General features: G+C 51.1%; 2 protein-coding genes across 5 annotated transcripts in view; one reads left to right on the top strand and one right to left on the bottom strand.

Annotated features, from left to right (window-relative positions):
* Positions 4,023-10,631, top strand: AWAT2 (acyl-CoA wax alcohol acyltransferase 2). The gene is given in 8 exon segments (XM_021080857.1): positions 4,023-4,964; positions 5,152-5,262; positions 5,638-5,662; positions 5,664-5,700; positions 5,953-6,157; positions 6,378-6,552; positions 7,136-7,335; positions 7,567-10,631. Coding segments are annotated over 8 exon segments (1,017 nt in total). The 5' UTR covers positions 4,023-4,855; the 3' UTR covers positions 7,722-10,631.
* EDA (ectodysplasin A) overlaps positions 8,970-14,775 on the bottom strand; it is a 332,339-nt gene continuing 326,533 nt past the window's right edge. For all 4 annotated transcript variants that reach the window (XM_005657816.3, XM_005657817.3, XM_003360352.4 and 1 more), the window contains exon 8: positions 8,970-12,928. In XM_005657816.3, the coding sequence (XP_005657873.1) occupies positions 12,677-12,928 (252 nt within the window). In that variant the 3' untranslated portion in view covers positions 8,970-12,676. The remainder of the gene's footprint in view (positions 12,929-14,775) is intronic.

Genomic DNA, 14,775 nt, shown 5'->3' with positions numbered 1-14,775 from the left:
ACTGCCTTGGGGGAGAAGCATGACCGCTATGCAAGGCCACCCTCGGCTAGGCCCACTTTGGGGGCTGGAGCCTGTAGGCTCGTATCTCTCCTTCCTTGAATGTTGCTCCTCAGAAGTAACCACTGTTAACAGTTTTTTTTTGTGTGTGTATGCATCCAGAGCTTATGGACACACAAACATGCATGCCACATGCATGTCTGACTGTCCCTATGGGGGGGGTGCATGTGTGTGCACACACACACACACATACACACAGTCAAGGGGCAGTAAAATACAGGTGCTAAAAACACAGTATCTGAGAAGTTTCCTTGTGGCCCAGGGGGTTAAGGATCAGCATTGCCACGGCTGTGGCATAGGCCACAAATGCAGCACAGGTTCAGTCCCTAGACTGGGAACTTCCATGTGCCATGGGTATGACCAAAAAACACCCACAAACAAACAAAAAAACGCAGTGTCTGGAGCCATACTGTCTATGTTCCAATCCCAGCTCGACTCCTTATTATCTATACTCCTTTAGCAAGTCATTTATCCTCTCTGAGGCATGTTTTCTTCATTTGTCAATGGGCAGCATGTGAGAGTGATTAGTTGGGCTGGCCTATGTATGGCGTGGTAACGAACTAACACGGAAACCTCAGTGGCTTAACTCAGCAAATGTTTATTTCTCATTCATGTTAAGCATCCAACACACGTTGGTGGGCGTCTGTGCTCTTTGCAGACGCAAATGTTCAGGCTGATGGAGGCCCCTCCAAACTCTGATGCTGCAAATTGTGGCTTCAGAGATGACCACGGTAGGGGCAGGAAAAGGAACAGAGGACTCATGTACACTCCTTCCTGCCTCCACCAGAGCAACAGGTGTAAAATACAATGAGCCTTATTTTGAACTTTGTTAATTTTGAGGTTGAGCATCTTTTCACGTATTTATCGGCAATTAGTCTTTCTTTTTCTGTTAATGGCCCTTTCATGGCCTTTGTCCCCTTTTTCTGTTAAATGTGAATTGACTATTAAAGAAAATTAGAAAATCAGTAAGGAAGGAAGGATGTTCAGGGAAGAGAGTGGGCATCAGCTGACAAGGCTGGAATGAGGGGAGAGCATAAAGCATTCAAGGAGCTGCCAGTGGGTAAGTGGGACGGGGGCGGTAAGAGACACAGAACTGATGCCCAATACATATTGAATGAATGGATGAATGAATGTATGGGAGACAGGGGACAGAGGAGACAGGAGAAAGAGACAGGGGACACATTGCTAAGGGCATCGTCAACCAAGGAAAAGTGTCTGGACTTTTTCCTGAGGGCCATGTGGAGCTGTGATAGGATTTTTCACAGGACAAATGGCATCAATTGGTGTTTTCGAGAGTTCACTACAGCTCTGTGTAGCAAACTGATTCTAGGAAGAGGCTGTTCCTATAATCCAGGTCAGAGATTATGGTGAATTGGACCAGCCCAGTAGTAACTGCAATGGAGTGGAGAGAAGACGAAAGAAGAGGAGAGAGTCAAGAAACTGGAGTAGGAGTTCCTGCTATGGCACAGGGGGTTAATGATCTGGCTTGTCTCTCTGGAGATGCTGGTTCCAATCCCTGGCCCGGTGCAGTGGGATAAGGATCCGGGTGTTGCTACAGCAGTAGTGTAGGTCACAGCTGCGACTCGGATTCGATCCCTGGCCCAGGAACTTCCATATGCCATAGGGCCGAGTGAAAAAGAAAAAAAAAAAAAGAAATTGGAATGGAGTTAGTAGGACTTGATAGTTAGATGTGGGAAAGAGAAAGGGAGGAGGGGAGACTGAGGGTTTCAGGTCCCTGTGTGAGCAGGTGGAGAGCAGTTGGAGCAGGGAAGGGCGAAGAACAAGAGTGGCTGAAAGGGGAGTGAGTAAAGAAAGAAGTGTCCAAGAGGGCTCTTTTTTTTTTTTTTTTTTTTTGGTCTTTTTGCCTTTTCTAGGGCCACTCCTGTGGCATATGGAGATTCCCAGGCTAGGGGTCTAAGCAGAGCCAAGCAACGTGGGATCTGAGCCACGTCTGCAAACTATACCACAGCTCACAGCAACGCTGGATTCTTAACCCACTGAGCAAGGCCAGGGATCAAACCCACAACCTCGTGGTTCCTAGTTGGATTCGTTAACCACTGAGCCACAACGGGAACTCCCCAGAGGGCTCTTAATTAGAGCTTGACCTTGGGACGTACAGAGAGGGACCCTGGGGCAGGCAGAAGAGCACTAGGCCTGGGCTCTGGAGAGGGTCCAGTGCTTGTCCCTCAGAGCCTCCCAAGGTCTTTATGCTGTGAGTCAGCGATGGAATCGTATCCATTTGGACCCTAACGACCTTGAGAGAAGACCCTCACACGAAGTCTGTAAGGAAGATAAGTCATACTAGTATTGGGATCTTCATCTGGCAGGTGAAGTTCAGTGGCTTGTGTGTGGTCAGACTCATGCTAAGTGGCAAATCCAGGATTCATGTCACTGCGGGGCACCCCACCTGAGGCCACACTCCCTCCCAAGGTGTCCTGAACACCATCTGGGTTCAAGCAAAGCCTATGGTAGATAGAGAGGTCTCCTCCAGCCTAGACTCAGGCCTCCCTTTATTTCTTGAAAAGGTCAAGTCAGTTTGTAAGGAGTATATCAAAAGCCTAGAAGTGCTAGCTAGCCTTTGCTCCTCCCTTCAATCCGTTCCCTAGAGGCAGCTATTCTCAACTTTGTTAGCTCTTTCTTCCATTTACCTCCATATGTCTGAATTTTACTATTTAAAAATTCTAAATATTACTATTTTCTGATGTAACAATTTTAGACACTGTCACTGACTTCCTAATATGGAAGGTGAGAATGTGGCTCTCTATTCGCTGTTGCTAGAGCACTCTCTTCCCCGTCCCCGTCCAGATTGCTAGAGCACAGGTTTTAGTTATAACACCTGACTATGCCTAGGAAATATTCTCCTCAATTAAGCTCTTTAGTGCACTAATCTTAGTGCACTAAAGAGCTCAATTATATTTCCTTTCTCGTTCAACTAACTTCTCGTTTTCCCTGGAATTCATAATTGCCTCATTTTAAATCTCTTTAGTTATCTATTAGCTATCCATCTGTTGTCACTGATTCATCCCCAGACCTTCCACAAACACATCAGAATTTCAAAGTCTCCACTTTTCCCCCATTGTTTTTTTTTTTTGTTTTGTTTTTATTTGTTTTTGCTTTTTGGCCATGCCCCTGGCATGCAGAAGTTTCCAGGCCAGGGACTGAATCTGAGGCACAGTAGTAACCAGAGCCACAGCAGTGACAATGCCTGATCCTTAATCTGCTGAGCCTCTGGAGAACTCCCTCACTATGTTTTTCATTTCTGGAGGACATCGCTGCTGGAGCCAGGGATCCCTGTTATATAGTCTGGTCTCATGCACTGCTGACACCTTCAGGGTCCTTGAGACACCTTGGGTTCATTCTCAGGGTTGTGCAAGGGTTAGGTTACTATTTGCCTGACCCTGAAAGTGGATGTCGACTTGAATTTTGTGCCCTGGGCACTTTGTTCTCCTCAGCCTATCCCTGGCCCTACTCATTTCCTTTCTTTGTTGGATCCCTTTTTTCCTGGATCTCATGCCTTGTCAGTCTTGCTTTACTCTCTCATTTTGGTAGAGCACATCCTCTAGTAGTTTCCTAAGAAAGGGACATGGGAGACAAACTGTCTGAGACTTTATTCTCCCTTCACACTTGATTAATAATTTGGTTGCATGTAGAATATTTTAGCTGCATCTAGCGTTAAGGATCTGTGTCTAGAGTGTCTTTGGTCCATTTTTTTCCCCCAAAGAATAATCCTCCTACTTTCCAGCTGTGTGGACAGAAGGGAGAGCATCTGTTTTTTTTGTTTGTTTGTTTTTGTTTTTGTTTTTGGCTTTTTGCTTTTTAGGGCCGCACCCGCAGCATATGGAGGCTAGGGGTCTAATCATAGCTGTAGCTGCCGGCCTACACCACAGCCACAGCAACACCAGATCCTTAATCCACTGAGCAAGGCTAGGGATTGAACCTGCAACCTCATGGTTCCTAGTCCAATTCGTTAACCACTGAGCCATGATGGGAACTCCAGGGTCTGGGTTTTAACTACTTCTTTGATAGACTTTCAATCAAGCCCTGTGCCCCACATCTGCTTTTGTGACAGCCGGTAGCTCCAAAATGGCAGTCTTTCCTAGATTCTCCACCCCAAACAGGCTTGCTTGCGTAGGCATTCCCCTTGCAGGTAACTAGGTTTCCACTTTGTTCTCAGCCAGGGAATTCTTCCTCCGCCCACTGTCCAGCATGCCAACATTTTTCTGATAGCTCTCCTCCACTGTTGGCATCTCGCTAATTCCCTTTTTCCTCGCATGATCTCTATCTTTGAAAACATCCTTATGGTAATTTCCATGAGGCTCCAGCAAGGAGGTGAGATAAAAACTTGTGTTCAATCTGCCATGTTCAATTAGAAGTGTTTTCTGTCTCTCCTAACCTTTCTCTTGACCCACTTTCTCTCGCACGGTCTTATTCACAGTTGTTTTAAATACTGAGTCCGGTGATAATTCTGAGTGTGGCCCTCTGTGACTCATCTCCACGAAGTCTGTCTCAGCTACTCTAACCTACATTGTTCCTCTCTTGTTGGAGCCTGACACGGCCCAGTGCCTTAGTCTAGCCTAGCCTGAGTTCTCCTGTTTCTTCTTTGCCATGTTGTGTGTGCCCAGCCTGGCTGAAGGTGGGAATCCTCTTTCTCTGGCACGCCTTCCACTGACGGCTCGCAGAGCTGATGTGGACAGGAAGATGTGGGTTGGAGGAAGACTATTCCTGGCTGTGTCTTTCTAGGACTCCAAGCCTCTGGTGGCCAGATCAGTGTGATATAGCACTGGCTCCCTGCCATTGAATGAAGCCCAAGTGGTGCTGGAGCAGGTCCTGGGAGGGGGTGGGGAGAAGGTTGACTGCATGGAGCACGGCTGAGGAGGAAAACACCTTGCCTTCTACAGCCAAAGCAGGTACCCAAGACCAGAGCGGGGGGTGCTGGGGCCATGTGCATGTAGGCCATGTGCCGGAGTGAAGAGGTGAGAGTGTTGAGAGACCCTAGCTGACAGTGTGCACGACCTTGGGGTGGCCAGAACGCTGAGGCCGGGGGGAGGGAGGGACTGTCCAGAATTTGTTGACTCTGGCCTGGGCTCCCTCCAGGAAGCACCGTGCTCTTTGTCAACCTCTACCTTGTGGTGTTCACATCATACTGGCCTGTCACTGTGGTCATTCTCACCTGGCTGGCTTTGGACTGGAAGACCCCGGAGCGAGGTAAGGGCCCTGCTAGGACTGTGTTGCTACCTGCCATACCCTCTTTCTTTCTCCTCGGCTACTTCTGAGAGGATCTGGCCAATTCCCAGTTGGCCCTTCAGCCTGTCCTTGCCTGGGCTAGAGAAGGTGAGGGAAGGAGTCTTTTCAAGGCCAAGCAAGGCCCAGATTAGAACTGGAATGGGTTAGGGGAGACATGGCTAGTAAAGCAGAGAGCTAAGCCTGTCCTAAATTGGCCCTGTGGTCCATCCCCAGCCTGGTTGGCACATGAGCAGGCAGGACACAGCACGGGGAAGAGCACCCTGAGGTAGGCCTGAAAAGGCCCTGAAGAAGACAACGGAGGTGGGCAAGACTCAGCTCTATCGGCTCTGTTTTCAGGTGGCTGCCGGTGGGCCTACGTGAGGCGTATGGAAACGGTACTGTGATTACTTCTCACTCAAGGTGGGTAGCTCCGGATCCCCAAGTGGGCCCCAGGCCCAGCCCCAACTCCCATGCCAGCAGCGGGGTCAGGGTCGGGGGCGGAGCCTCATTCACACTGAGGCCCATGAGGGTGGCAGGTGAGAATGTCGTGGCTGGTGGCTTGGGGAGAGATGTGCATGGCCAGACACCACAGCCCTTTCCTTTCTCGGTCTCTGGCCAGAAGAGGCAGCCCCCCTCTGGCTATAGCCCTCCTGAGTCCACTTTCCTCCACAGCTTTTGAAGACTCATGATCTCTCCCCCAATCACAACTACATCCTCGCCTGCCACCCTCATGGACTCATGTCCCACGCATACTTTGGCCACTTTGGCACAGAGACCTCGGGCTTCTCCAAGATCTTTCCTGGCATCACTCCTTATGGCCTCACCCTGGGTACCTTTTTCTGGCTGCCTTTCCTCCGAGACTATATCATGGCTGTAGGTGAGCTGGCTTCCAGGACATAAAGCCAAAGAAAAAAATGGCTCCCCAAGGGAGAAGTGCCGGGTGAGTGGGTGAGAACAAGGCCAGCTCTGCGACCCGCTCTGGTCTTAAAAAGCTACCCTGGGCTCAGCTGCCTGCTGTGAGGCTCTCCCCTCCTTGGAAGAGGTAGGGGAAAAGTTTGGGAAGTGGCTGGCGACCTTTGGCTTTTTCTGCCTGCCAGGGACCTGCTCTGTGAGCCGATCCTCCATAGACTTCCTACTCACCAAGAGAGGAGCAGGCAACATGCTGATTGTGGTGGTCGGTGGCCTGGCTGAGTGCAGATACAGCCTGCCAGGATCTACCACCCTGGTCTTGAAGAACCGCACTGGCTTTGTACGCATGGCCCTTCGGCATGGGTAAGAATGCGTCTGGTCCAGATTGGGGAGAGGGGTCCCAGAAACCCAGAGGGGAAGAAGGATGGGGTTTTGAGGAAAGGATATATATATATAAAGGGTGGGGGGAGCCACATCTGCGGTGGAGTAGATCCTGGATCAGGTTCTGGAGATGTTTCTGCTTATGAAGAAAGGCCAGTGGGCCACCCCGGAGCCTGATCTCCCTCACAGCACCTTCTCATCTGGGCCAGGCCCTCTATGAAAGGTGACTGGCTGCAACCTCATCTCAGAGGGCCAACATTACCATGTGAGCTAAAGGGAAGAAACCTGAAAGGAATGGCCTTTGGGTCTCATCTTCCAGTGTTTCAGATGTGTGTTTACAGGAGGGTCTGGGACTTAATTCCCTTAGCTTGCTGCTACTTGGCCCTCACAGGCAGCCTGGGGTGGCCCATGGGGCCCTCACACATAGCCTGGACCTGCACCCAGTGGGGTTAGGGGCTGAGGAGCCTATAGGAAGAACTGGGGGAACCACAGGTGGTCAGTGTGTCTGGCTTTCAGCAGGGGCTCTACCTTTCCGGCCATCAAAGAACATACTTTTCCTCTGCAGCATGTGTCTAATCCCTGCCTACACCTTTGGGGAGACAGAACTCTACAATCAGCACATTTTCACTCCTGGAGGCTTCATCAATAGCTTCCAGAACTGGTCCCAGCGTCCGGTACACATCTACCCTTGTGCTTTCTACAGGCGTGGCTTCACTGAGAACTCCTGGGGCCTTCTGCCCTACGCTCGGCCTGTAACCACCATTGGTGAGTGGGCTCTTGTGCTGGCAGCCTCATCCTGGATATAGGATCCAGTCCTAAGGTTGAACCTTGGCTCTGGCCATGTCCAGAGGCTGGGAGGCTGGCCAGGATGAGGGGAGGGTTGAGTGGGGGTGGCAGGGAGGATGGGGAGAGCCCAGACTTGAGGGCTGAGGCCCACTCTGAGGAGCGAGCCATTCTGATGCTCTTCCCTTTCCCCTTCTCCACGTCCCCTGGCAGTGGGGAAGCCTCTACCCCTGCCCCAGACTGAGAACCCGAGCCAGGAGACAGTGGCTAAATACCACACGCTCTATATCAATGCTCTGCACAAACTGTTTGATCAGCACAAAACCAAGTATGGCTTCTCAGAGACCCAGAAGCTGGTGATAGTTTGATGGACATCCCCCTTGGCTTCTCAGCCTGGCAGGAAGGTATGGAACTGGTGGAAAAGGAGGACCAAAGTCACCTGTATGGCTTCTGGGCCTAATTTGGCCAGTCCTCAGTGTGATGGGCATGGGGAGGGAGGGTTGCTGGTTTGGCTGTTTTCCCTCTTCCTCTTTCATCCCTCTCCCCCTCCTGGCTCTTCTCTGCCTTTTCCTTGGGGCTACAAGAGAGATGGTCCCAAAGTCAGGAAAGGCCTTAGGGTGGGGGTGCCCTGAAGGTTCCCTCACACCTGCCCACTCAGCTCAGCCCGAGGAAAACAAGGGACAGAGTCAAAAGCCTACCTTCTGGTAAGCCTGCGCCCTGAGCAGCTTGTTTCAAGGGCCTAGGATCCTTGCACTTGTCTCTCATTCTCCAGCTCTCAAGTAGCCCCACCTCTTGGACTCAAGGTTCTTCCAGGACTGGCTGACTTGAGATCCAGTGGGCTTGGAGTTCAGGTCCCTCCACCTTCAAGCCCCGTAACTTGGAGCAATCAGTCTTCTTTGAGCCTGTTTCCTCATCTGTAAAATGGAACAAATACTCCCTCCCCTGCTTACTTCAAAGGCTGTTGGGATGATCAGATGATATCGAATGTGACTGAGCTTTGTAGATTGGGGAACCATACAAAATTATTCTCCTCTGGCCATTTTGCCTACTTCCTGTCCCTGAGCTGACAATGCCCTAAATTTCATGGCAGCTCGATGTTCAAAAGAAAGTTTATCCAATAAAAATAAAAATAAAAATAAAAATTCTAGTCTAATTTTTTTAAAAAGAAAGTTTATACTATAGGGTCTTGTCAACAGTTCTTTGAGAGTTTAAGTAAGCTCTCTAGCTGGGTGACCTTAGGGGAGGTTGGTCTCCTCTTCTGCAAATTAGGATGATGCATCACAGGGAGACGGAGGCTGGATTTTCCCAAGCTCGTTGGGGCCCAGGCCTGAGAGCTGTCATAGATGCCACAGTCCCAAGCTGAGGGTGACTCCATGCTGTCTTTGCCGCAGGACGATGTTCCTTTTCGTAGGACCCCTAGCCTGCCTGATGTGCGGTTACAGGAAAAGACCCACGGTGATGGAGACCGGGGCATGTGAGCTGGGACACAGAGATGTGGGACGTTCTGACTGGAAATTCAGATTACCTTCCTTCTGTTGCCTCTTCTGAAATGGGTACCTGGGTCCTTCCCCAAGGTGCCAAAGAAGCACCTCACAGGTAGGAGGTGCTCAGGCTGATTTCAAGAACAAAGGGAAAAAGCTTTATTTGCAAAAGAATAAACCGTTAATTTACACAAACTTACATCCCAGTTTATATACATTATGTATAGTTTATATACACAATATCTCACACTAGATGCTGACCCCCCAAAGCAGCACTGGGCCTGCTCCAGGCCATTCTCACTACAAAGCCCACCCCCCACCCCAGCTGGAATCTTTTTGAATAAAGTAACCCTGACTCCACTTGGAGAGAGCCCTGAAACAGATTACAAGAAAAAAAATCTGGTTCTGTCCTTATGCTCACATGGCCTAGGGGAGCCTCCAGGCAGGGACCTCAGGACTCCCTGGTGTTGGCCCCTTCCAGAGCCTTCCATCTAGGGGCAGAAGCTGGGAGGGAGCCCTGGGGAAGGAAGCCATCTGACGAAGGCTGCAGCTACAGTTTCTCTGCCTGGCCAGGCTCCTGAAGGGGCCAAGCACTTCGAGCCTTGAGTCTATGGGTGGAAGGAAGAAGGGGACTGTGTGGGACATGGACTCTTTCACCCCCTCACCTTGCTGAGCCTGGAGGTTGTGGCTCCTTCACCTCAGCCAGGTCACCCTCCCTCTAGCCTCAGTTTCCACATGAGCATCAAGGGGTAGAATGTAGGTTGGGCTGAATTCCCTCTAATGGCCTCTCTAGCTCTCAGTTTCTCAGAATCTATTTGCACCCACCAGAAGTTACATAAAACACACGTGCTCACACGTGGCTCGAAGTCTTTGCTTGTCTCCAGGGTTCCTAGCCCTTTAGTGCTCATCAAAAGAAATTTGGCTCAGGATGGATGAAGAGGGAAACAAGGCACAGACGACATTATTCTGAGGACCCAGGACCTGAGCAGCTCCCTACAGCTGCTTCTTGTGCCAGCTTCAGCTGTTGAAGTCCAAGCGGCTGGCAAAGCCCCCATCATGTAATTCTTCTTCAAACTTGTGTCATCTATTTGCTTACAAGTGTCCTCATTCTCCATACTGCCCTTGGCCTTCCAGGAAAGTCACATCAGCATAATTCCAAGGTGTGACTCCAGTTCCACAGTCTCTTAGCAGTAAACTGCTTCAGTAACTTTGCAGCAACAGAGCTCGCCAGCTACCTCTCGCTTCCCTCATCACCCCTCCCTCCAAGATTCCTTTTGAGGGGTCACAATGAATAAAGGGGTCCTGTGCGAATCCTATTTCCCCTCTAATCACCTCCATATCTGGAGAATAGAGTGGGAGGGGCACCATTAAGAAGGCTTTTCCTTCCCTCACCTCACACCCTTTTGGCTTTAGAGCTGGACCCCTCTTGGCTCTTCCCTCCATCCCTGAGAGATCCTGGTAGTACAGAGGTCTCTGTGGTCTGGCAGAAGAGATAAGATAGTAGCTGTAGCAAGCAGCCAGCTTCTATAAGCTCTCTGAAGTGTAACCAGAGGAGGCCCTTGTCCACAGTAGGGGATCTGTACAAAATGGTTGGTTGGTTCATTGAGTGTATGATAGAACACAAGGGGCATTCATTCTGTGGCTACTGGAGGCCTGATGCTTGGATATGGTACCAAGACAATTGTTCTGAACACAAGTTCTCTAAGGCTGATGGCTATTTCCCAAAGAAACTTCCTACTCTTTCGCCACAGAGCCCCGGCAGCCAAGAGAAGAAGCATTATCACAAAGGAATGAAAATGAGCCTCTTTGGGTTTCTCCCTAGGGCCCTCAAGGATTTGGGGTCCATATTACCATTTTTTATTAGTTCTCCCTAGATTCCAAATTCAACATAATGCTGGGGGGTAATGGAAAAGCTCTGCAATCAGACCTTGGCTGAAGCCCCAAGTTTGTGACTTAAGCTGGGTGAGATCCTGGTCAAAGCACTTAACCTCTCTGAGCCTCATGTGAACAATAGGGTTTGTAATATTATCGAAGGAGATGAGAGGAAGTACTTTGCAGACTTTAAGGAGAGGTTCTCATCAGATTCTGCTATAACTGAGGCCTGTCTAAGGCACTTGCTAGGAGCTGGGGCCAAACACATGCCTCAAGTTTGCCTCACCTTGGGTGGCAAGGCTGCCATCAGCAACCAGATGATGGCGGCGTAGCCTACTCCACTCTTGTCCTGACCCCTGAAGGGCCAAGCAGTGTAGCTGCTTAGAAAGAGAAAGCACAGCAGAGAAATGAGTATCTGTTTTTCTTGGTGTATTTCTGCTGCCTGAAGGAACTTATTCCCTAGCTCTTCAAGAGGAAACTTGTTTTGGGAGTAAGAGTAGCAGACTCTACCAGACTGGCACTGCTAGGTCTGGGCTAAACCCAGCCCCCAGATGCCAGGCTGGGCCCAGGTGTTTAGAAATAAGGCCCTTCAATTATCCTATCATATGATCCAATGGGAAGCTTGGAGTTGGGGCAGGAAGAGGTGTCTTTGGGCCTGACTGGAGGGCAGAATCCTGCCCACTGCCTAGATGCCGCTGTCTCCTGAGCCTGGATTCAGGGAACCAGCACCGGAATCTACAGTGACTCTGCTGTGCTGTGGCTTTCTGGAGCCAATGAGAAGAAATGGGGGTGGAAGGCTTAGTATGGCATCAGCTGCTGTCCTTTCAGATAAGGCCTGGGCTAATGACCACCTGGGCTGCAGCAAACTTGAAGAAATCCCTGTCCTAGCCCCAGCTCGTGCCCTTCAGGGTCAGGTAGAAAAGTTCTGCCTTGCCTGGGGGAAGTCCAGGCTTTGGGTATTTTAGAAGGATAGCATGGGAGCTGCCTAAATATTAGAATTTGAAGGAGCTTCTGGAGGTCACACAGTCCAGCCCTCTGCCCCCAGATATAACTCAACTAGATGAATATTTGTGTTGCTTAATAAATGGAAAATTTCCTTTGTGCCCAGGTAATCTAAAGAGTATTCCAGACTCACAGGTCCCTGGATAGGCACCTGTCTCGGACAGAGGTAGGCTCTGTGGAGGGAGGAAACGAGAGTTCAAGCCAGGCTGGGAAGGGGCAATTGGGTGGGGACCTGGGGAGTGTTCTGAGCTTGGAGCACAGCTGTAAACAAAATAAAAGACATATGGCCCTAAATGTGGCTTTAGGCTCTTATGTAAGCAGGCAGCTTTATGGCCATTCCCAGCAATCGCTCCAAGGAAGAGGAAACCTCCCATCCCCAAAGCCTGGCAAGCTGTGGCAACACGGCTCAGCCCAAGTGGGAAGAGCTCGATGACCGTCTGGCAGGTTTCTTCCTGGTCTCTGCCACAAGTACCTGCCTTTCCTTCCCTGCCCCTCTCCTTAGGCTGCTACACCCCCTCCTGCCCCACCTCTGCCCCCATCCCAACCAGAGACAGGAGCAGCAGCCTCTTCCAGGTCAGAGGCTCACCCCACAGTCTGGGGTGTACCTTTGTTATTTCTTGCCTGCTGCCCGAGACCCTCACTTTAGTGCAATGAAATGACACCAGGGACCTAGAGGCTGAAGAGTCGTGCCATAAGCAGTCAACACGGAGCCAAGGAGGAAGGTTTTGCTTCACGTCAACCCTGGGGCTCAGTCAACTGTGCAGTTCACTCAAGGTCATTCTGAAAAGTCAGTAAGGCCTTGTCATCCTGGAGACCCCGGGGAATAAATAGCACTGGGGCATTTTTCTCTGCAGCTGCAACACCCATACCCCTTATTCCACAGCAGCACTTAGAGGTTCTGGGAGTTCCAGTTCCCAAACCTGGGGTAAGGGCAAGGGCAGGGGCCAGAGAGGGGGCTGGGTAGGGATCTAGGATGCAGGGGCCTCGCCCAGCCTGATGGCCCCAAAGAAGGTGGTGTGCTTGCTCATGTTGATGGAGATGTCGGCGTGGACCATTTTAACGGCGATCTTTTGCCGCGCTTTGAGGAGGCAGACCCCTGCGGTGTAGCAAGTGTTGTAGTTGGTCTTGCCCGTCTCGATGCTGCGGGTGCACTGCAGGAAGGGCTTCTCATCCACCACTACCTCATAGCTGGCGAAGTCAGTGAAGTTGATATAGTATACCTGGGCGAGAGGCAATGAGATGGGATTGGGGGCCAGCAGAAGGACAGGGCAGGGCCCCCTTCCCCCCTCCCCTGTGACCAACAGAGCGGACCTGCTCATGTGAGCTGCTAGTGCACCTTGAGAAGGGGGCAGTGAGACCCCAAGGCGTACTACTCAGCCAAAGGGACGGGGGAGGCGACAGGCTTATTCACCGTCCTTTGTCCCCACTCCTTGGAGCCCAGGTGGCTGAGCTAACCTTTCTTCCAACAGCACACTGGTGGGAGACTCTGCGAGGGCCAGAATCACACCTTGTTCGCCCCTTAACCTCCCCCAGCCCTCAAACCTCCCCCCCACGCCCCGCCTCCTCAGCCCTGGCGTGAAGCACAGTTCTCCGCACACATTAGATGCTCATCAGTCTACAGACACAAAAACAAATTAACTTCCAATTTCAAGCCCTACAGACTATGTGTGGAAAAACTCAGAAGTTACCACTTGCCCAGAGAGGGCACAGGGACAACTTGCTGGTTCTTTAGCTGGTTCTTCAGCCCTTTCAGCATGCAGCCCCGCTCCCCATAGGCTGAATGTCTCTCACTGATGCTCCTGATGCCCCTTGGCCCTCTCGTCTGATGATTGAGGAAACTGATCCAGAGAGATGGAGAGCTCTCCTTCACAAATGAGATAACGAACATGGAAGGGCAAAAGCCAGGTCCCTAACTTTACTTTGTGGCTGGAAGGAAGTGCTAAGCTCCATTCAATGGCATGGTGTTCAGCCGATTTTCCCACTCTGCATGGGGTCCAAGGCCTGAGGCCACTCGTAATTCTATCTCAGGCCCCCCAAGTTGATTTTTCTCTCCCTTACTACCCTTCTCCATCACACCCCACCCCAATCTTTGACCCCCTGCCCCCACCGAGATGGTACTTAGCCTGAATGGTCCCTAGGACTTTGGGATTACACCCCTGGGGATTGAGACACTCATCTGTCACCCTAAATCACTTTATGAAAGGCTGCGCCCTCCCGGAGTTGTTTAGGAAGTGGCAGTGTATTCGGGTGCCATACAACTTCTTGGGTCAGGACCGCCGGCTGCGCCAGGACACTGGGTGGCCTCAGCAAATGCTGAGAACCCATCTTCTCCAGCCACTCTCCTGGAGACCCTTGTGCTGACTCCGCTGTCCTTCTGTCCATCCACCTGCCTGCCACCCGCCCCACAGAAGCCCCAACCTCAAGGCTCATCCACCTGTACCTCTGAGGAGCTACCCCACTGGAGGCAAACAGCAGGGGTGGAAGTGGATGGGCACTGGGCGAGCTGGGGAGTGAGCCTGGGGCCAGGACAAGGACAAAAACAGAGGGAGAAAAGGGCTGGGAGAACGACAGCAGGAGGGAGGCAAGAATGACAGAGAAGCAGAAAGGTAGAGAAACAAATGGGAGAAAGAGGGAGGAAAGATACACCTTTTTGAGGTGGAGAGAAGGTTCAGAGGAGCACTATTCATTTTAAGCCAGTGATGTGGTGGGGGAGGGGGTTTTAGCAGCCCTGGAACTGACTTGCACAGAATATATTGAGACAGCGTTCAAGTTTGGCAGTAGAGCCAGATAGCATAGCAGGGAAACTAGGGCCTGGGGCCCTGTAGGAGGGAATCAGATGGCAGAGGGGGTGGAGGGGGCCTCCTTTCAGTTTTTCAATAATATCTGGCTAGAAAAAACCCCAGATGGCCCCCTCTCTCTTCCCTCTTTTCAACTCCCTCCCAAGGTCTGTCCCCCTGCCCCCACCCCCAAAGCAGGAAGTTAGCCATTGGCTGATCTTGGCTGGCTCCACAGTGCCCCTCTGTGGTCTGCACCGGATCTGCATTCTGGATATAAGAAGAGTTAGGCC

Source organism: Sus scrofa, chromosome X (genome assembly GCF_000003025.6).
Source record: "Sus scrofa isolate TJ Tabasco breed Duroc chromosome X, Sscrofa11.1, whole genome shotgun sequence".
Taxonomy (NCBI): Eukaryota; Metazoa; Chordata; class Mammalia; order Artiodactyla; family Suidae; genus Sus; species Sus scrofa.
The sequence above is the reverse complement of the archived record's forward strand: the minus strand, read 5'-3'. Positions and strand labels throughout refer to the sequence as shown.